Here is a 20,467-nt window from a genome sequence, read left to right as displayed (position 1 = left end):
CGCTCTCTAGGATTGATATGGCTCTGGGTAACAGGATTTTGGACACATTGGTTGGGGAGGTGAGATATCTGCCAAGGGCCTTGTCGGACCATAGTCCAATTGAAGTAGAGATTAGATTGGAGGGGGCTCACTCGCTAAGTGGGAGAGAATGGAAGATTCATCCTAATTGGTTACAGAGTATTGAGTTGGAAAGTATAGAACGGGAGGTAGCGGAATTCGTTCTCTTAAATGATGGAAGTACTGACGCTCTTACGATTTGGGATGCAATGAAGGCGTATCTGAGGGGACTACTGTTTAGGGACATTAGTAGGTGTAAGCGGAGGACGAGAGAGGCAGAAAAAGTGGCAGTTGAGGAGTTGAAGGATGCAGAAGACGGGATGGCTACACTGGGAACCCCTGAGGCAGAGAGAAGGATGAAAAATGCACAAAATTATTTGGAAAAAATTCTGTTAGGCAAAGCCGAGAGGAAGCGGGATTTCCAAAGGGTATTGTTCTATCAGGAGGGAGAAACAGTGGGACATATGCTGTCGGTAGTGGCTGCTGCTCAGAGAGGTTCTTCATATATACATTCTTTGGACTCTGCTAGTGGAGGTAAAATAACGGAAATGCCTGAAATCTTGAGAGCCTTCGCGGACTTCTATGCAGATTTGTATTCCTCTCGGGTTGGTGAATCGGTCGAGGACACACTGACTTTCTTGGAAGGTCTGGATCTGCCGAGACTGAGTGAGGCAGATAGGGAGAGCCTTGAGGCCCCTATCACTGAGGAGGAATTGAGTCGGGCATTGATGTCTATGGCTAATGGGAAGGCGCCTGGGGTTGATGGGCTACCCGCTGAGATCTATAAAGGGTTGGCAGAAGTGTTGATTCCTAGATTAAAAATGGTATTGGAGGAAGCTAGGTCCTGTGGGCGCTTGCCAGCCTCTATGAGAGAGGCCATAATAGTGGTCATTCCAAAGGAGGATAAGGACTTGGGGAAACCGGAGTCGTACCGCCCAATTTCTTTACTAACTATTGATGTCAAGCTTCTGGCCAAGGTGTCGGCTCTCCGCCTCTCTAGTGTTATTGCGAGTCTGGTGCATTCGGACCAATCTGGCTTTATGCCGGATAGATCAACGGCGATCAATTTGTGGAGGTTATATGTAAATTTGCAGGTAGAGTCTGACAACTGTGGTCGAAGAGTGATTGTATCGCTAGATGCACATAAGGCGTTTGACAGTGTCGAATGGGGATACCTCTGGCAGGTGCTGGAACGTATGGGGTTTGGTCCGCAGTTTGTGGCCTGGATACAGTTGTTGTACTCATTACCGTCCGCTAGAATTAGAGTAAACGGGGAGCTATCTCGACCTATAGGGCTGGCTAGGGGTACTAGGCAGGGATGCCCGCTTTCACCCCTCCTGTTCGCGTTGGCTGTAGAACCTCTTGCTGCTAAGATTCGCCAGTCGGATGGGGTCCCTGGGTTTAGGTATGGGAAAGTAGAGGAAAAAATAGCGTTATACGCGGATGATGTTTTGCTGTTCCTGGCGGATCCAGACAATTCACTAAGAGGGGCCGTTGAAATTGTTGAGAGATTTGGTACTGTGTCGGGACTAACAATTAATTGGGATAAGACGGTTCTTTTTAGAGTGGATGACGTAGGAGAGAATGTGAGTGAGGATGTTGGGGATGAGAGGCTGAAGGTGGTTTCCCAATTTAAATACCTTGGAATATGGATTTCGGTGCCAATTGCGGAGTTCCTGCAAAGAAATTTGACTCCTGTTATGGGGGTACTCAAGGCAAAGGTAGATGCCTGGAATAAGCTACATCTATCGGTCGTCGGTAGGGTAAACCTTATTAAAATGGTCCTGATGCCTAAAATTCTTTATGTTCTACATAACGCACCAATTTGGATCCCGCGGGGGAAGTTCAGGCAGATTAACGCCCTTTTTAGAAGTTTGATATGGGGAAGACAATATCCACGTATTAGCCTGGAGACGCTTCAGCGACCCAAGGAAGATGGTGGTTTGGCTTTGCCCAACCCGGAAATATACTTCCTTGCGGCCCAGAGCCAGCATTTGAAGGGCTGGGTGCGAGGGGCGACATCCAGTGCAGTACAACAGCTAATGGAAGAGGTGACGGACCGACAACCGATGGCCAGGTGTTTGGAAGATGGCTCTTTGAGCGCTCTGGGGAAAGTATACCCAACCCTGTTCCTGATTCGTAAATTGTGGAATAGACTAAGGCAGATTCGTGGGGTTAAAGGGTTGACTAAATTCACACCGATATGGTCTAACCACGATTTAAAGGAATTTGAGGCCTTGGGAGGACTATTGGAATGGCAGAATAAGGGAATTTGCTTTGTTCACCAGATAATCCAGCGACAGGAGCTGAAGTCCTTCTCCCAATTGCAGGAAGAATTTGGTTTGCGATCCACAGGGGAATATCAGTATGCGCAGATGAGACATGCCTTTAGAGCTCAGCATAAGAAGGCTGATATCAGGGTTCAAGATGATATAGTGTTGGAGTATGTGTGTGGTGACGGAACTACAAGGGGAGTTATTTCCACTCTGTATAAGGACCTTATGCACACGTTCCTGCTAGATTTCCCTATAAAGGCGAGAGCTAAGTGGGAGAGAGAAGTGGGACCGATGGAAAATGAAACCTGGGAATCGGTGATGGAGTGGGTTCCGCGACTATCCTTGAGTGGACCATATAGGCTCTCGCAGCTATACATTCTGCATAGGGTATATAAATCTCCGGAAGTGCTATACAAAGCGGGATTGCGTGCCAATTCTGAGTGTCCGAGGTGTGCGAGTGAGAATGCAGGAATATATCACATGATGTGGACGTGTCCGAGACTGGCTGCCTTTTGGGTGGTGGTTTTGAGCCGAGTTGAAGCAGCGTATAAGTGCAGAGTTCTTAGAGACCCGATAGTATGCGTGCTGGGATATGTGGAAGAAATTGGAGTTGACAATACTTGGAAGATTGCAATCGCTAGGCTACTCTACATGGCCAGGAAAGTAATAGCACGAAATTGGATAAATGCGGAACCACCTGTGAGAAGGGAATTTCTCCAATATGTTCAACATGGTCTAAAATTGGAAAAGGGGGTGTACAAAAAAAGGGGGAAAATAGAAATGTTTAATAAAATATGGTCTCCTTGGCTTGACTTGGATTGAGGAGTATAGTCGTCGAGTTTCCTAAGACCTGGATGAGGATAAATTACACGAGGCAGAGAAGGCCTCAGTGGGGTGAAGATTGAGACTGAGCTGTCGTAAGGGGGAGGGGGGTAGTTGGGGTAATGTTGGGGTTTATTAAAATAAGAAAATGTGTATGTGATATAATGCAATGTAAATGGCATTCTGATGTTCCTCTTTATATTGTTAATAAAAATCTATTTAAATCAAAAAAAAAAAAAAAAAAAAAAAAAAAAGATTTTTCTGTATTTTTATGACTATGAAAATTGTACATTCACACTGAAGGCATCAAAACTATGAATTAACACATATGGAATTATATACTTAACAAAAAAGTGTGAAACAACTGAAATTATGTCTTATGTTCTAGGTTCTTCAAAGTAGCCACCTTTTGCTTTGATGACTGCTTTGCACACTCTTGGCATTCTCTTGATGAGATTCAAGAGGTAGTCACCCGGAATGGTTTTCACTTCACAGGTGTGCCCTGTCAGGTTTAATAAGTGGTATTTCTTGCCTTATAAATGGGGTTGGGACCATCAGTTGTGTTGTGCAGAAGTCTGGTGGATACACAGCTGATAGTCCGACTGAATAGACTGTTAGAATTTGTATTATGGCAAGAAAAAAACAGCTAAGTAAAGAAAAGCAATGACTTCCTCTTCCTTGCTTCCTGTCGTGGCTCCTGCGCAGGCGTACTATATTTGCCCTTGAGGGCAGCGTAAAGTACTGCAGTGCGCATACGCTTTGCTTCTCGGACCTTTCCCGCCACCTGCGTACTGCAGTACTTTGCTCTGCCCTCAACAGGGCAGATAAAGTACACCTGCGCATGAGCCGAGACAGAAACAAGGAAATGGATGTCATCGCATGAATGCTGTAGATAAGCCCCTGATTGACGGTGGCTAAAGCTTATATACGAAAAAGTAGGTGACAGATTCCCTTTAACCTCCTTGGATGTCCAGAGGTTTTTACGTCCGTGCAACCTCCTTTCCATCGGTGCCGATAAACAGCGGTGGTGGCAGGGAGATGGTGGTCCTTCTACCCTCTTCTGACTCGGAGTGGGTAGATGGAAGGCTAGGATATACCGTAGCTTGCTGGCACGGAGAGCAACTGGACATACGATTCACAAGTCAGAAGCTTACAGAGGCAAGATACTCTTTTCCCAGATTGCGAAAGAAATGGAATGAATCCCCTCCGGTTGATCCGCCTGTCACCGCTTGACCTCAAAATCCCTTTGGTCTTTGCCAGATGGTTTCTCAATGAAAGCCCCCACAGACCGGCAGATAGACAACCCGGGCTGTTCGTATTTTTTCCTGGCTTCGGGTTCTACACTCCCCCCTTTTTGCCATGGTATGGGTATCTAATGCTAAGATCTCTTGGGCCAATACCCTGAGCAGGGCCATGCAGGACACTGATCTTCCTCTGGAAGCAGCAGAACTATCCAATCAGGTTTCCTTGACCAGGGAATATCTCTTGTATGCGTCCCTGCACTCTGCCCTATGCTGTGCTTACAGCCACAACTGCCATCACCTTCCAACGGACACTGTGATTCAGGGATGGCGAAGGGACACTGCATCCAAAAAAACAAAGTCCCTCAAGTCTCTGCCCTGCCAGATCGGGTGCTTATTCGGCAAGAAGCCGTATTAGCTTATCTAGGACACTACAGGAGAAAACAAAATTCCCTCCGTAGCAAAAGTCTAGGCGTCCTTTATCGTCAACAGGAACATTTCCGGTCCTTTTGTAGGCGGACGTCTATTTCTGTCTTGTCATATCTGGCTCTCCGTCTTTCATGACGAATGAGCCAGTCTCCTGGTGTCTTTCATTCAAGACAGTGTTTCCTTCCGGTCTACAGCACGGTTTGTCCCTAGAGAAAGAAGGACGGAGCGGTATGGCCCATCCTGGACCTGAAGCTATTCAACGTAGAAGAGGGAGTTTACTAGCATCCATCGACATACGGGATGCTTACCTTCATATATTTTTGACTCAAAGGTTTCTGCATTTCGCCGTCTGAGAAGATCACTTCCAATTTAAAGTTTAGCCCTTCGTCCTCACTGCCGATCCCAGGGCGTTCACAAAGGTCATGACGGTTGTCGTATTCATTCTGCATGCTCAGGGTGGGGTCGTCCTGTCATACCTAGCATCCTCCTGATCAAGGGGCAGTCTTTCCATGCCTACGAGTAGGCGCCCATACCCCTTTGGACACTCTTTTCCCGCCTGGGCTAGTGGATAGACTTACACAAATCTTTACCTGTCCTGGCTCAGCAGGTATTCCTTTTAGGTATGACCCTACACACCTCCCGAGGATTGATGATTTTTCTGCGAGACAGGGTAATAGCCCTTCAACAGGGGACTCGGGCTCCTTGTCGCCCTTTGCCTCACTATCGGCTGGGACAGGAATCCATTCTCTTTCCACTGTCTATGCCGCTTGTCTCCGAACTCACGGCCCAGGGGCTCTAGTCACATCAAGAATCGCCCCTTTCGATCATCGGCTTGGAGACCTGGGCGACCCAGTTGTCACTTAGGCGGTTCCATCACCCCTGGTGGGTCGCCCCATCTGAATATATCATTTATCACGGAATCATCCGCAGCAGGGCAGCAAGGCGTGAGGTAGAACGCATTCTCCGCTGGGTCAAGATGTCACACTCGGTCATCTCAGCAGTTCACATCCTTAGAGTGGGAAGCTGGGCACCAGACTTCCTCAGCCATCAGGGTCTTGTCTCGGGAGAGTGATCACTTACACTGGAGGTGTTCCATCGTATTTGTTAACGCTGGGGGATTCCGGATAGGGACCTGAGTGCATCATGGCTAAACGCCACAGTACCCGGGCTCATAGCCAGCTCCGGGATCCAGAGGACATGGGGGTGGATACACCTTCCATTCGTGGCGTCAGATTCATCCTCCGTTACTTCCAATGGCCATCGGGACAATCAAGGCGACAGGGATTCCGGCTATCCTTGTCTCTCTGGAATGGCCTCGCAGGGCCTGTTACGCGGAGTTGGCTCAGCTCGTCGTCAATGCCCCCTGGCGGCCACTGGATTGTCCAGAATTGCTCTTTCGGGGCCCACTCTGCCACCAGGGCCCTGCATCTCTCGGAAACCTGTATCAGGGCACATTTATCGGAGTACATTTTTCATCATCCCAGGAAAGCGTTTTTTCGCAGGGTGCAAGGATTGCCGTCGTTCTTCCCCTGCTTTCCCAGTTCTGACCTGATCGGTTTTGCTTCAGCGCGCGATTGTTTCTAAACTACAGGTGTAGACTTTCAGGGGGCCTCACGCATGGTGCCGCCCTACAGAGAGCCGTTGGACGTCGGGGACCCCATCTTGATCCTGGATGTTCCGCAGGAGGCTTCGTTTTAGCCGCTGCAGGATGTCTCTCTGACTCTCCTTTCCTGGAAGGTCTTTGTCCTGGTTGGAACTTCGATCAGGCGGAGATCGTAGCTAGCCGCTCTTCTGGTCGAGTTCCTTATTCTTTTTTTTTCCACCAGAACAGGGTGGTTCTCCATCCGTTCCCTTCCTTTTTTACCCAAGGTGGTCTCTTTTTCCTTAACGAGGACATTGTCCTGCCCCCGTTTTTGACCGGCATCAATATGCCGTCTTGAGAAGGCTCTCGATTCTCTAGATCTCATGAGGGCTCTCAGTAGATGCTTCTCCCGAACGGAGTTCTTCCGCAAGACGGACGCCTGGCATTCATTCTTCCTGAGGGTCACAGAAAGAGACTAGCCGTGCCCAAATCCACAATAGCCAGGTGGATATGCTCAACTATTCAGGAGTCTTACTGCGTCAGAGGCAAGTCTAATCCAGTGGGATTAGGGCACACTTCATTTTTTTTGGTGGTAGGTGTATACTGCAGAGGAGGAGGAGCTAATTTAGTTACATTCACTTAGTGTTAGCCTCCTAGCAGCAGCAGCATACACCCATGGTCCTGTGTCCCCCAATGAGTGGCTCGGAGAAAAGAATTTTACTGTGAGTACACAAAAATCCCTGTTTCTACCTTTGCTTCAGATTGTTAAAGGGTTGTCCAGGTTTGAGAAGAAAGTCTGCAGTTACCCCAAGTAACTGCAGACTTCAGAGTTTTTATAGCGAACGCATCGCGCTGTCAGGATTCTTCGGTGCTATAAGCAAGAGCGGGCAGTCACGTGACTGCAAATTTGCATTTTGCCCATTTAGGTTTCTCTGATACATGCAGAAAAATCTTCACAGTGCGCAGTGTGTGTGATGTGAGGATTCACAAGTTTGCTGTCACATAGCGTGACTGCGGAGTTGTACCGTAAGGTCGGACAACCCCTTTAAGAAAGTAAACACGTAAAAAACTACATAGATTGAGATATTGTGCAAGGAATGACAGATGGAGGGTAACCGTGAAAGATGTTTTTTGTTTGTTTAGTTTTTTTTCTCCTCCAGCCTAAAAGGGGAGGATTGGGGACGGAAATGCAGGGTAACGTAGGTTACTAATGCCCTATGTTTTATAATAAGTTTCTAGCATTTTTTTCTTTTTTTTTTCTTAGGATATTACACAGCAGGACTTGTGTGATAAGTTTACTGTGTCTTTGATGGAGAAGTGCGCTCGTTTTCACATTCACTGTGCGTATCAGCTCTGTGAGGAGCCAATGTCCTCATTTGATCCAAAAATAAATAATGAGAATTTGACAAAGTGTTTGCAGAGCCTAAAGGAAATGTACCAGGACCTACAAAATCGTGGCGAGACCTGTCCTTGTGAGCCCGAGTTTAGGGGCTACAGTGTTCTACTCAGCCTCAACAAGGGAGATATTCTCAGGTACAATCTTATTTCCCTTTTAAAGATAGACCATTTTGGATTGTTTCTTTTCATTACACGTCATCTGGAGGCGGCGCTGTGGTCACTTACTACAGTTGCTGTCACCACCGCCTCCTGATGACTGCCTGTTTCTGGGAGGGTGTTAGAGAAGTGACAGCAATTTCAGTCACCGGCTGCATCATCAGTGGCTGACACCACAATTCCTTCACAACCATCTTCGGTCAACGCAGCTTCTGACACTGCCATCTATTTCCCTAAAATGAGACATCATCAGGGAGCGGTGATAGAAGCAGGGTGAGTGACACCAACGCTGCTCCATAATGATGCTGTCACTCGCCTTGCTTCTATCACCGCCCTCAGATGACGTCCCTTTTCGGAGAAAGAGGTGCTGGTGTCAGAACCAGACATTGTGGCGGCGGAGACTGAAGATTCAGATGGCAGGGACAAAAGTCTGGCAACTACTGAAACTGCAGTCACTTCTCCGTCACAGCCCTCCTGAAACAGAACATCATCAAGGAACAGCGGTGACAGAAGCTGTGGTAACTGATAGCAGTGCTGCCTCCTGATAATGTCCTGCTTCATTTTCCCAAAAATGAAATGTCACAAGTCGTAAAGAAATAAAAAAAAAATAGAAGGATTAGCAGGATAGGGAGAAAAGTGGGGAATTTTATACTGATGCAAATGACAAAAGTGGTTAGGGCATAAATGGATGTTTATTAAGAATTATAGGTATCGAATAGACAACTCCTTTAAATGGAAAAAAAGTCATATGTGTATTATTACACATGAGACTTCTGCACTATGGGCGGTCTGGGTTACCACCCAGCCTGTGAACTAGTCATCTGGCTGAAATTTGAAATGGAAGGTAATTCGGCTAGCTCCTGTTTATGCACGAGGAAAACCTCTTCTGCTTATACAGGGAACCGGTGTCACTGCCATTATTGTGGGTTTTTCATGGGTCTGCAGCTGTCTTTGTTGTTTATAGAAGGGGTAGGGGTTGTAAGGGTGTGTGGAGTCACTGTTATTATGGGGAAGTTGCATTTGGGGGATTTTAAAAAGTTTTCAGATGTCACTGTAAAGTTTAACACTTCCGCCAAACACGGACAGTATTTGGATCACAACCTGGCTCGACCGGTAGATCAGGGCAAAAGATCCATCAGCCTAATGTATGGGGATTGCGGATTTGCCAGCATTGGCTGTTTTCATGCTGATAGCTGTAATCTATAGGAATACAATGGGTAGAGCATAGCCCTTGGGGCCAAACAAAGTGGTGCTAAGGCTCATTGCGATGTGCGAAACTGAACAATGTCTGTTGCTTATTATAATGCACTGGATGGGGGCGCCATAGCTGTGGCTTGCAGGAAAGCGCTGGCTGGAGCCACAGTGGTGGTCCTTAGAAAAACATGGTGGAGTGAAAGTTAAAGCTCATTGGAAATCATGTTCCAAAATTGATTACCGTACCTTTTGTGGATCACATCTTATTTAGAAATACTGTGACAAGGCCCAAAGTGAATACATTTATTTTATTTTCTTCAGAGAAGTGCAACAGTTTCCGGAGTCTGTTCGTAACACAGAAGAAGTGAAGTATGCCATCCAAGTGTTTGCTGCACTAAATAGCACCAACTTTGTCCGATTCTTCAAGCTTGTCCGTTCTGCATCTTACCTTAACAGTTGCATACTACATTGCTATTTCCCCCAGGTAATAGATGTTTTCTGGATTTGATCAAGGCTTTGCATTTTTATTTAATTTCTTGGTGCAGTTTAATGCCTTACCCTGTGTCTCTCGCAGGTACGAAGAGATGCTTTGCGTGCCTTGAATGTAGCGTACACAATCAGCTATCAGAGACCCACCTTATTTCCTCTAGAAAACATGGTTCGTCTTCTCTTTTTCCACGATACTGAGGAAGCAACAGATTTTCTTACATCCTATGGCTTAAGTGTTAGTGAAGGGTAAGTGGACCTTAGAGTGGCAATCTTTGGAATGTACAGTCTTAATTGTCTTTTTTTTTTTTTTTCCTCAAAGTTTTGTAGAGCTGAATCGCGCTGCATTTGTTGAGCCGTTGATTCCTTTTCATCCAAAGAGGAGCTCATATATCAGTTCTAAGAGGCAAAAGTCTGTAGGGGAAGTTGTGAATGGAGCTCCACTCCCACAGTTTTCTCTGCATATGCCTGTTTGCAGCTTTGATGCCCAGAATAAATATACTGGAAGTTGTAGCACTTACGAACCAGGAATACCAACAGGTAAGTAAAAAAGAACTTCAGAATACATGAAACTTTGTTTCCTGCTTCTCAGTCTGCGTTAACAAGTTGGTTTATCCCATTAATAGCATTGGGGACACTGCACATGCCACTAGAAGGGTGACACTAGGCAGAACAAAAAATGTTGACTCTGACAGGTGTGCTATAAAACTAGGCGCCCCCGTTTTAGCCCAGTGTCCGTAGGAGGCTGACATGGCCTGCATTGTGCTTGCTGGTTTTTTTTTGTCTTTCTATTTTTTCTTTTTTTTCTTCTTTGCAAGTGGTATGAATGACGCCCACAATTTTCTAACGTGACAGTGAAAATCATTTACAATGTAGTTAGCCAAGCCCCCTCTTGTTGTGGTGCCTATAGCCTAGCCTTTTTCAGAGCCTTTATAGCCCCTCTTGAGAATTGAGACCCACTGACTTGGTCGTATCTATAGCTCAAACCTCAAGTACCAGTATTAGACTTCCATACTGGGTTGAGTCTCTGGAGCGCTTGCCATCCAAGAGAGCTGCCCATATAGACACTATGAGTATTCTGTAAAAAAAAAAAAAAAACATTAAGCTGGCTTCTACGAGAACAGGTAATCAGTTAGGAACATGCAGTCCTCCAAAGGGTCTGATGGCATCTTTCTTCTCAGGAACTGGTACCTCAGTAGTCCTCTAGAGCCACCATTTTGCCTCTATCTGAAGTTGGGTCCCTCAGTGACACACTATGTAAGTTGCTTTGATGCTATCTCCAATATAATCTTTATGGTGAGGGATTCCTGTTACTTGCATTTGGTTCAGCAAGGTTTCTGCGGTCCAGTCTAGTCAGGAGCACCATGGCCTGACTACTGCAGCTCCTTGCAGTAGGACCTTCTGTACCTCTCCATTCACTGACTTCTGACCTAAAGATGTCTCCGAGGATTCCCTCAGGTCTACATGCCTGATGGCAAGAAAAATAACTAATTGCTTTTCGCTGATACGTTTGTCTCATATCTTGAACCAAATATACAATAAGACCTTTTTTCAACCTCTCATAGGAGGTACGGTAACTTTTTTTTTTCCTTTGGCTGGTGATTGGACAAAATCTTCTCGGGTTTCTCAGGGAAAGTGTGGTTTCAGCTGCTTGCTGAAATGCGTTGGTTTGCCCATCCATATGTTGGGGGAGCATTGTGCTCTCTCACTGTGAGCACTTTTTTGTAGCGCTCTCCCTCTGGTTCCCTTCTACCTCAGGGTAAGCCAGCTCAGGTACCCACTGTATACTTAACAACAGTACTTTACTGTTACTCAGGGAGGTCACTGGGAACGCCTTTTTTTATGTTGGTAGCCTTAGAGGTTATCCAAAAGGAGACGGCTCCAAGTTCATTCTTTTCGCACTTCACAGCTGGGAGTATATTGTTTCATCTGAGAATCTCTTGATCCAGGGGGACTGGTCCCATCTGGAGACATTACACCACTTCTGTTTTTGTAAGAAGACTCCTGACTCAAGTCTCTTCTTGTCCTGGCTCTATCCCTGCTTCTCCACCAGTTCTCTGGACACCCTTGTCTTCATTGTGAACGCACTGGTCATCCGTTGTGGAGAGTTCTGTCTCCTCTGTCTTTTCCTTAAAACCCCAATTCTTGTTCTCCAGCTGGCCAATGCATATCTAGTTCCAGTTATCCATAGTGCTCGGGAATAGCCTCATCAAGCCTAGTATTCTGACCTGGTCACTGTCTCTCCTTGACCTCTTTTAGTGTGCCTGAACTGGCTTCCCAGGACCCCATATTTCATCCTTCCTAGGTTCTTTGGCTTGGTTGTGAGTCTGGAGATTCTGAATTTTAGGCACCTTAACTTCAGTTTGTAAAGGTTTTATCCACTTAAAATTCTTACTTCCCTTCGTAGGAGAAACCAGGTTTTGATTTCTTAAAATGTTTCACTCTCAATATCTTGGCTTTGAAGTGAGCTGGAGAAGACAACGCCTCCTATTTTTTGTAGGAGATGTTTATGCTCTTTACACACTCTTTCAGAGCTCTAGACCAGAGGTCCCCAACTCCAGTCCTCAAGGCCCACCAACAGGTCATGTTTTCAGGATTTCCTTTGCATTGCACAGGTGATGCAATTATTACCTGGGCAAGACTAAGGAAATCCTGAAAACATGACATGTTGGTGGGCCTTGAGGACTGGAGTTGGGGACCCCTGCTCTAGACCACCTGCGAGCTCTTCTAGACTTGCTCAGGGGATTGTGCCGCGCTACTTGTGTAGTCTGGAACTCCTTTTCTCCTTCGCCTCATTGGGGGACACAGACCGTGGGTGTTATGCTGCTGCCACTAGGAGGCTGACACTAAGTGATACAAAAAAAGTTAGCTCCTCCCCTGCAGTATACACCCTCCTGCTGGCTCTCAGCTCCTCCCCTGCAGTATACACCCTCCTGCTGGCTCTCAGCTCCTCCCCTGCAGTATACACCCTCCTGCTGGCTCTCAGCTCCTCCCCTGCAGTATACACCCTCCTGCTGGCTCTCAGCTAACCAGTTCTTGCTTAGTTTCTGTAGGAGGCACATGGGTCTGTTTCAGACCCCAACGTTTTTATTTTATTGTTTACTTATCTGTAAATTTTTATTTTTTAATTAACGCAGTGAAGGGGGCGACGGTTCCTTTCAAGGTTCCGATCTCCCCCGAACCATCAACAGGCGAGCACGGCGAGTATACCTCCCCGTACCCTCTCCTGTGACGTGGGAAGCCATGCCTGAGTTCACTTCAGGGGCGACGGTTCCTTCACGGTCCCGATCTCCCCACACCAGCAACGGGCGACCACATGGAGTGTCGCCTCCATGTATCCTCTCCTGGAGCCAGGCTTATAGCTGGACAACTGGCCCTGTCCACCCGGACTTAACTCCATGGATGTACAGAGGCCCCTCTCTATGGCGTCCGAGCAGCCCCCACTGTCCCACCACTGTGAAAGCGGATGGCACAAGGAGGCGGACGGGTCCTCTCCACCTCCCTAACAAACGGATGATGGATTGAGGCTTATCCCTGCACCGTCCACGCTGCACAGAACAGCGCTGAAACCCACATCCGCTGCGGCTCCATGATGGGACGCGCATCAATGGTGAGTGGATCCATCTTCAGTGGGATATCCACATGCTGACAGGCAGCCTCAGCCACTTCCCTGTGGCCCACCTCTCTGAGGTAACGCTCTGGATGGCTGCAAAAATTTAGTCCCCGGCTTCGGCCGATTTGTAGGCCGCATCCTGGAAGTCTTGCCTGGAACGACCCACTGGTGATGTCCGCCGACTACAGAAATTTAGGCCCCGGCTTAGGCCTATTCAACATCGTGTCTGTGGCTCCGCCCCCCCAAATTGGCGCTTCTCGCTCTCTGCGAGATTTTATCAACTCTGCAGCTCCCGGTGGCCATCTTGGTCCACCCGGCCAGCTCACACTGGGGTGACAGTATTTTTGCATTAAAGGGGCACATCGACTCTACATCAGTACCCGGGTAAGGAAGTACCTGGTCTTAAAGGCACATGACCAGTATTTCCTGGTCTTAAAAGCACATGACCAGTATTCCCTGGTCTTAAAGGCATGTAGCCAGGATTCCCAGTCTTAAAGGCGCATGACCAGTATTCTGTGGTCTTAAAGCTGCTTGACCAGTATTCTCTGGTCTTAAAGGTGCATGACCAGTTTTCTCTGGTCTTAAAGGTGCATGACCAGTATTCTCTGGTCTTAAAGGTGCATGACCAGTATTCTCTGGTCTTAAAGGTGCATGACCAGTATTCTGTGGTTTTAAAGCTGCTTGACCAGTATTCTCTGGTCTTAAAGGTGCATGACCAGTTTTCTCTGGTCTTAAAGGTGCATGACCAGTATTCTCTGGTCTTAAAGGTGCATGACCAGTATTCTCCGGTCTTAAAGGTGCATGACCAGTATTCTCTGGTCTTAAAGGCGCATGACCAGTATTCTCTGGTCTTAAAGGCGCATGGCCAGTATTCCCTGGTCTTAAAGGTGCATGACCAGTATTCTCTGGTCTTAAAGGTGCATGACCAGTATTCTCTGGTCTTAAAGGTGCATGACCAGTATTCTGTGGTTTTAAAGCTGCTTGACCAGTATTCTCTGGTCTTAAAGGTGCATGACCAGTTTTCTCTGGTCTTAAAGGTGCATGACCAGTATTCTCTGGTCTTAAAGGTGCATGACCAGTATTCTCCGGTCTTAAAGGTGCATGACCAGTATTCTCTGGTCTTAAAGGCGCATGACCAGTATTCTCTGGTCTTAAAGGCGCATGGCCAGTATTCCCTGGTCTTAAAGGTGCATGACCAGTATTCTCTGGTCTTAAAGGCGCATGACCAGTATTCTCTGGTCTTAAAGGCGCATGACCAGTATTCCCTGGTCTTAAAGGCGCATGACCAGTATTCTCTGGTCTTAAAGGCGCATGGCCAGTATTCCCTGGTCTTAAAGGCGCATGACCAGTATTCTCTGGTCTTAAAGGCGCATGACCAGTATTCCCTGGTCTTAAAGGCGCATGACCAGTATTCTCTGTTCTTAAAGGTGCATGACCAGTATTCCCTGGTCTTAAAGGCGCTTGATCAGTCCGAGGAGCCCTCCGCCGCCGACCCCAGCTTTATCCTCTAGTTCCCCTCAGTGGACTTCTTCACTGACCAATCCATGGTTCTCGGACCAAGAGATTGAATCCCTCTGTGTACCCTCTGTGTTTGGAGTGCTCGCAGGACCAATATACATGGTCCCTATCCTACATGGGAGCCGTCGGCTAGCAGGGGCCGCAAGTATTCTAGAAACGTGCAGGCGTCTAGAAACATACAGGCATCTAGAAAACGGAAGTTTTTCGTTTCCTGCTACCTCACCAATGATTTGATGACAACAAGGCTCTGAATATGGATTGGATATTGCCTGAGCTTGCCAGAGCTTCAGAGACTAAACTCCCTCGAGAGCAGTTGCCATTCAATTCAGATAAGCGATTCACTGGACAGAAGCCTCTACGTGGGATGCCATGCCTGGCCTGTTTTTTAAGGGCGACGGGTCCTTTAAAGGGCACCGATCTCCCCACACCATCAACAGACGAGCACACGGAGTGTCGTCTCCATGTTTCCTCTTCTGTATCCAGGCCTAACGCCAGACAACCTGTCCTGTCCACCTGGAGACCTGAACTCTGTGGACATATAGAGGCACCCTTTTTGGCGTACGAGCTCCCCCCTCTCCATCACCACTATTTAGTGGATGATGCAAGAGGGCGGACAGTTCCTCTCCACTTCCCTGTTAAGAGGTTGATGGATCGAGGGTTCCTAATTTTTATCTCTGCACTGTGAAAAGAGGAGATGGCAAGAGACTATGACCTGCTGGATGCAGCCGCACATTCTGCCATGGGGCAGTTTAACCGGGTAGAATCTCCTGTGGTATACCTACCAGTATCCCTACCAGATGGGTCATCAATTAAAAATACCACGGACTGTCAGATAGCAAATCTGGTTCGTTCCGTCTTGCGGCTTCGGGTCCAGCGCTCTATCCTCCCTAGCGGCCGCATGGATTGCTAGAGCAATGGTCTCCTGGCTGGAGACCTTAACTACCTTGATTCACACCAGCAACAACTGGCCAATCAAATCTTTTGAGTGGGAGACTGACAAAGGATTGTATAAGGATTGTCCAGCACAGTCTAGATCTAAGGGATCTTGGTTCCAAACAGGGGAACGAAAAGTAAGATCGACCCTGGACCTCAAACTTCTAACAACCTTTGACATGGTCCTCCTTCTTTGGATGGAGTCCCTCCGCTCAGCCTTTACTTCAACAGAAAAAGGTGCAGTTTCCGGCATCCATCGACATTCGGGTTGCTTGCCCTCTGCAAAAATTCCTTCGCCTTTCCATTCGTCAACAGCATTTTCAAGTCACAACCTTGTCCTTCGGCCTTGCTTCTGCACCCAGAGTGTTCGCTCGGGTCATGGCGGATGTCATGTTTCTCTTGCACTCTAGAGGCGTGCTCGTCCTGCCCTGTTTGGTCTGTCTAGCCGCCCTTCCAGGACTACGCTGAGTCGTCTATATCTCTTGCGATACCTTCTCTCCTGGGCTGGCAGCTACACTTAGACAAGTTCTCCTCATTTCCAGCCCAGCAGATATCCTTTTTGAGGATGATCCTGCACACTTCTAGAAGGATGGTAATTCTTCCTCGAGACAAGGTCATGGCCCTTCAACAGGGAGCTCGCGCAAGGAGAGTTCTGAGGACTTGATTACTCATCCCCTCATTTCATTCGATTTGCTAAGAGAGTTCTGAGCAAAAATGGTGACGACAATGGAAGCGGTTTCCTTCGCTCCGCTCGTTTTCAGCAAGTCAAGCAGACTTTCAGACAATAGTCTCTGAGCTCCTTCTTCATCCAGGGCCTTTCTCCCGGTTCAATGGTTATTAGTAACTTCCAATGCCAGTCTTCTTCTCCCCATCATTGTTCTGGAGATCCGAACGGTAGTCTTACAGCAGGTCCACTGCCTTCTGGCGGGTCTCCCTATCCGAATTCAATTGGATAATGCCACGGCGGTGCCTTACGTCAGTCATCTAGCAGGTACCCACGGTCAGGCGCCATGACCGAGGTACCTCACTTTCTCTGATGGGCCGAAGTCTATTATTCGGTGATCTCGGCAGTATATATCCCAGAAGTAGAACTCTGAACGGCAAACAAATTCAGCCGTCAGGGTTCCGCCTCAAGTCAGTGGGAACTTCACCCCGAAGTCTTCCATCAGATCTGTCCTTACTGGAGCTCTCCAGTTGTAGGTGGGATGACATCCAGACTGAAGGCCAATGTACTCCTCCTGTCAAACCAATCTAATCAGTTTTTATGAAGAGGTAAGCTATAGGCTGGACCACGGTGAGTCATTGGACGTGGTATATCTCGATTTTTCCAAAGCGTTTGATACCGTGCCGCACAAGAGGGTTGGTACACAAAATGAGAATGCTTGGTCTGGGGGAAAATGTGTGTAAATGGGTTAGTAACTGGCTTAGTGATAGAAAGCAGAGGGTGGTTATAAATGGTATAGTCTCTAACTGGGTCGCTGTGACCAGTGGGGTACCGCAGGGGTCGGTATTGGGACCTGTTCTCTTCAACATATTCATTAATGACCTGGTAGAAGGTTTACACAGTAAAATATCGATATTTGCAGATGATACAAAACTATGTAAAGCAGTTAATACAAGAGAAGATAGTATTCTGCTACAGATGGATCTGGATAAGTTGGAAACTTGGGCTGAAAGGTGGCAGATGAGGTTTAACAATGATAAATGTAAGGTTATACACATGGGAAGAAGGAATCAATATCACCATTACACACTGAATGGGAAACCACTGGGTAAATCTGACAGGGAGAAGGACTTGGGGATCCTAGTTAATGATAAACTTACCTGGAGCAGCCAGTGCCAGGCAGCAGCTGCCAAGGCAAACAGGATCATGGGGTGCATTAAGAGAGGTCTGGATACACATGATGAGAGCATTATACTGCCTCTGTACAAATCCCTAGTTAGACCGCACATGGAGTACTGTGTCCAGTTTTGGGCACCGGTGCTCAGGAAGGATATAATGGAACTAGAGAGAGTACAAAGGAGGGCAACAAAATTAATAAAGGGGATGGGAGAACTACAATACCCAGATAGATTAGCGAAATTAGGATTATTTAGTCTAGAAAAAAGACGACTGAGGGGCGATCTAATAACCATATATAAGTATATAAGGGGACAATACAAATATCTCGCTGAGGATCTGTTTATACCAAGGAAGGTGACGGGCACAAGGGGGCATTCTTTGCGTCTGGAGGAGAGAAGGTTTTTCCACCAACATAGAAGAGGATTCTTTACTGTTAGGGCAGTGAGAATCTGGAATTGCTTGCCTGAGGAGGTGGTGATGGCGAACTCAGTCGAGGGGTTCAAGAGAGGCCTGGATGTCTTCCTGGAGCAGAACAATATTGTATCATACAATTAGGTTCTGTAGAAGGACGTAGATCTGGGGATTTATTATGATGGAATATAGGCTGAACTGGATGGACAAATGTCTTTTTTCGGCCTTACTAACTATGTTACTATGTACTCGAGTTCGTGGTTCGGCCTCGAGATCCAAGAGCCATCGCTCTCCATGCTCTGGTTCTGCCGTGGTACCAGTTTCCATAACTCCCCTTCCACTGCTTCCGAAAGCCTTTCGGAAGCAGAAAGGGGCCCCAGTGATCCTCAGAGATCCGCACTGACCACGTCCGTTTTTTTGTTTGCGGAGCTAGTATCTTCTCGCCTTATCGCAGCACAACCTCAAGTAGGGACTTTCTCACAGGGAGTTTTCACACGTAGTTCTTCCCTATCGCATACCGTTAGATCATTGGGACCTTATTATTCCTAGGAGCCTTACAGTAGACTCCTTTTTCATCCGGGCAGACTTTACTATCAGGGAAAGTCGTCCCGTTCTCCTCTGCGATATTCTCACTCTGACGAGTCTTCGGAGCTAGCTTCTCTGCTCTTTCAGACTTTTTTCCCTTATTTCCTTCGAGGCAAGGTTGTCCTCAGGCCATCTCCATCCCTTGTTACCAAGGTGGTACTGTATTACCACTGTTATGAGGGCATAGTTCTTCCCTCATCTCTTTTGGCTCCAGTCCACAAAATGGAATAAGCTCCCCCATATTCTGGACGAAGTGAGTGCTCTGAGTAGGTACGTCTTGAGGACGGCGTCCTTCTGAAGGTTGGACGTTTTATTTGGGCTTCCTGACGGTAGAGGTAGGCTTCCTGACATTTTCAGGAAGGGTTTAGCCTTTTCATCGACCGTGATAACATGGTGAATTCTTTTCACCATCCAGGAGTCCTTCTGTGCTAGATGTCAGCCTATCTCCCTGTCTATCAAGGGTTCTAGGCACCAGGCGTCAGCAAGGCACGCCTGCAAGCTTGCGGATTCGTCCAGTCCGCATGCATTCTTGAAGCACTATAATTCCCACACTTCCACAGATGTGAGTCTGGGCAGGCGGACTCTGGAGGCCGCGGTGGTGCACTTGTAAGTAGCGGTTACACAGGGCTTGATCTGATGTTGTCCCCACCCAGGGACTGCTTTGGGACGTCCCACGGTCTGTGTCCCCCAATGAGGCGAAGGAGAAATAGGGATATTTGTGTACTCACCGTAAAATCCTTTTCTCCGAGCCATTCATTGGGGGACACAGCTCCCACCCTGTTATTAGCTTATGATTGTTTTTTATAATCTGACATGCTATACTCTCATATATAATATGACATGTTATACGCTCATATATTGTTATTGATCTCTTACTGCTTTTGCACCGAACTGGTTAGCTGAGAGCCAGCAGGAGGATGTATACTGCAGGGGAGGAGCTAACTTTTTTTGTATCACTTAGTGTCAGCCTCCTATTGGCAGCAGCATACACCCACGGTCTGTGTCCCCCAATGAATGGCTCGGAGAAAAGGATTTTACGGTGAGTACACAAAAATCCCTATTTCTGATTGTGTTAAGAAATTTTCTTTCCAGCTCTTATGCTGTGTTTTTTCACACACTACTTTCCAGGAGGATCATCTGTTGATCATCACCACTATTCCCAGATCTTTTAGCTGCCCGCTCTCTAGATCTATCTTCATTTTTTCCCATCAGGACAGGATGGGCCACTGCTCTTATTCTTCCATTCACTATGTTCAGTACATTATCCTTTGATCCTTGGCCCTTTCTCCTCTCCGTTTCACGAGCGTTCCTTGCATTGTTTGGTTTTATCATGACTTCTAGTATTTTCCTAACCGTTCCAGAAATCCTCCATAGTTCTGACTCTCCTTTCGTCATCTCTTTCGGTTCCTGCCTATGTCAAAGATTTATTCTAGGGGTTTTGGTCTGTGATTTTGGAACCTTACAGCTCCATGGGTGGGGCAGCTTCCTTTCACATTTTTCTCATCTGACAAGAGTGGTCAGTAGATATGTGCTAATAAAATCACAGGTTTCTGGTACAGTGCCCAGGTTAGTATTCTGTGACTGTTGGACAAGAGCCCTGCAAAACACCACAGCTCCTCTTCTAATTAGGCGTACATAATGCCGCAACAACGATGCCAGGCCAGCTAATCAAAAGAGCAATCGGGAAGCAGGTAGGTAGGAGGCAGTTTTGCAGGGTTCCTGCATGGTAACCATCAGGGTCCCATAAATTAATTTGCTCATCTCTAGTGGTCAGGCTTCTGGGCTTCCATTCCCTAGGTCGGCAATGCAGCTACCTAGGATGCAGTTTACACCTTCACACAGTTCTTTCTAGGCTCTTATCATGACCTTGGGCTGTAAGATGCTGCTAGTCACCCTGCACTTGTTAATCCGCATGGTCAGTTG

At 47.2% G+C, this 20,467-nt stretch overlaps 1 protein-coding gene across 2 annotated transcripts in view; it reads left to right on the top strand.

Annotated features, from left to right (window-relative positions):
- The window catches only part of MCM3AP (minichromosome maintenance complex component 3 associated protein), a 110,117-nt gene that overhangs the window by 34,750 nt on the left and 54,900 nt on the right, over nt 1-20,467 (top strand). For both annotated transcript variants that reach the window (XM_069733263.1, XM_069733264.1), the window contains 4 exons: nt 7,672-7,940; nt 9,477-9,639; nt 9,730-9,890; nt 9,964-10,181. In XM_069733263.1, coding sequence (XP_069589364.1) covers nt 7,672-7,940; nt 9,477-9,639; nt 9,730-9,890; nt 9,964-10,181 — 811 coding nt within the window. The remainder of the gene's footprint in view (nt 1-7,671; nt 7,941-9,476; nt 9,640-9,729; nt 9,891-9,963; nt 10,182-20,467) is intronic.

Source organism: Ranitomeya imitator, chromosome 7 (assembly GCF_032444005.1).
Source record: "Ranitomeya imitator isolate aRanImi1 chromosome 7, aRanImi1.pri, whole genome shotgun sequence".
In the NCBI taxonomy this organism is placed as follows: Eukaryota; Metazoa; Chordata; class Amphibia; order Anura; family Dendrobatidae; genus Ranitomeya; species Ranitomeya imitator.
The sequence above is the reverse complement of the archived record's forward strand: the minus strand, read 5'-3'. Positions and strand labels throughout refer to the sequence as shown.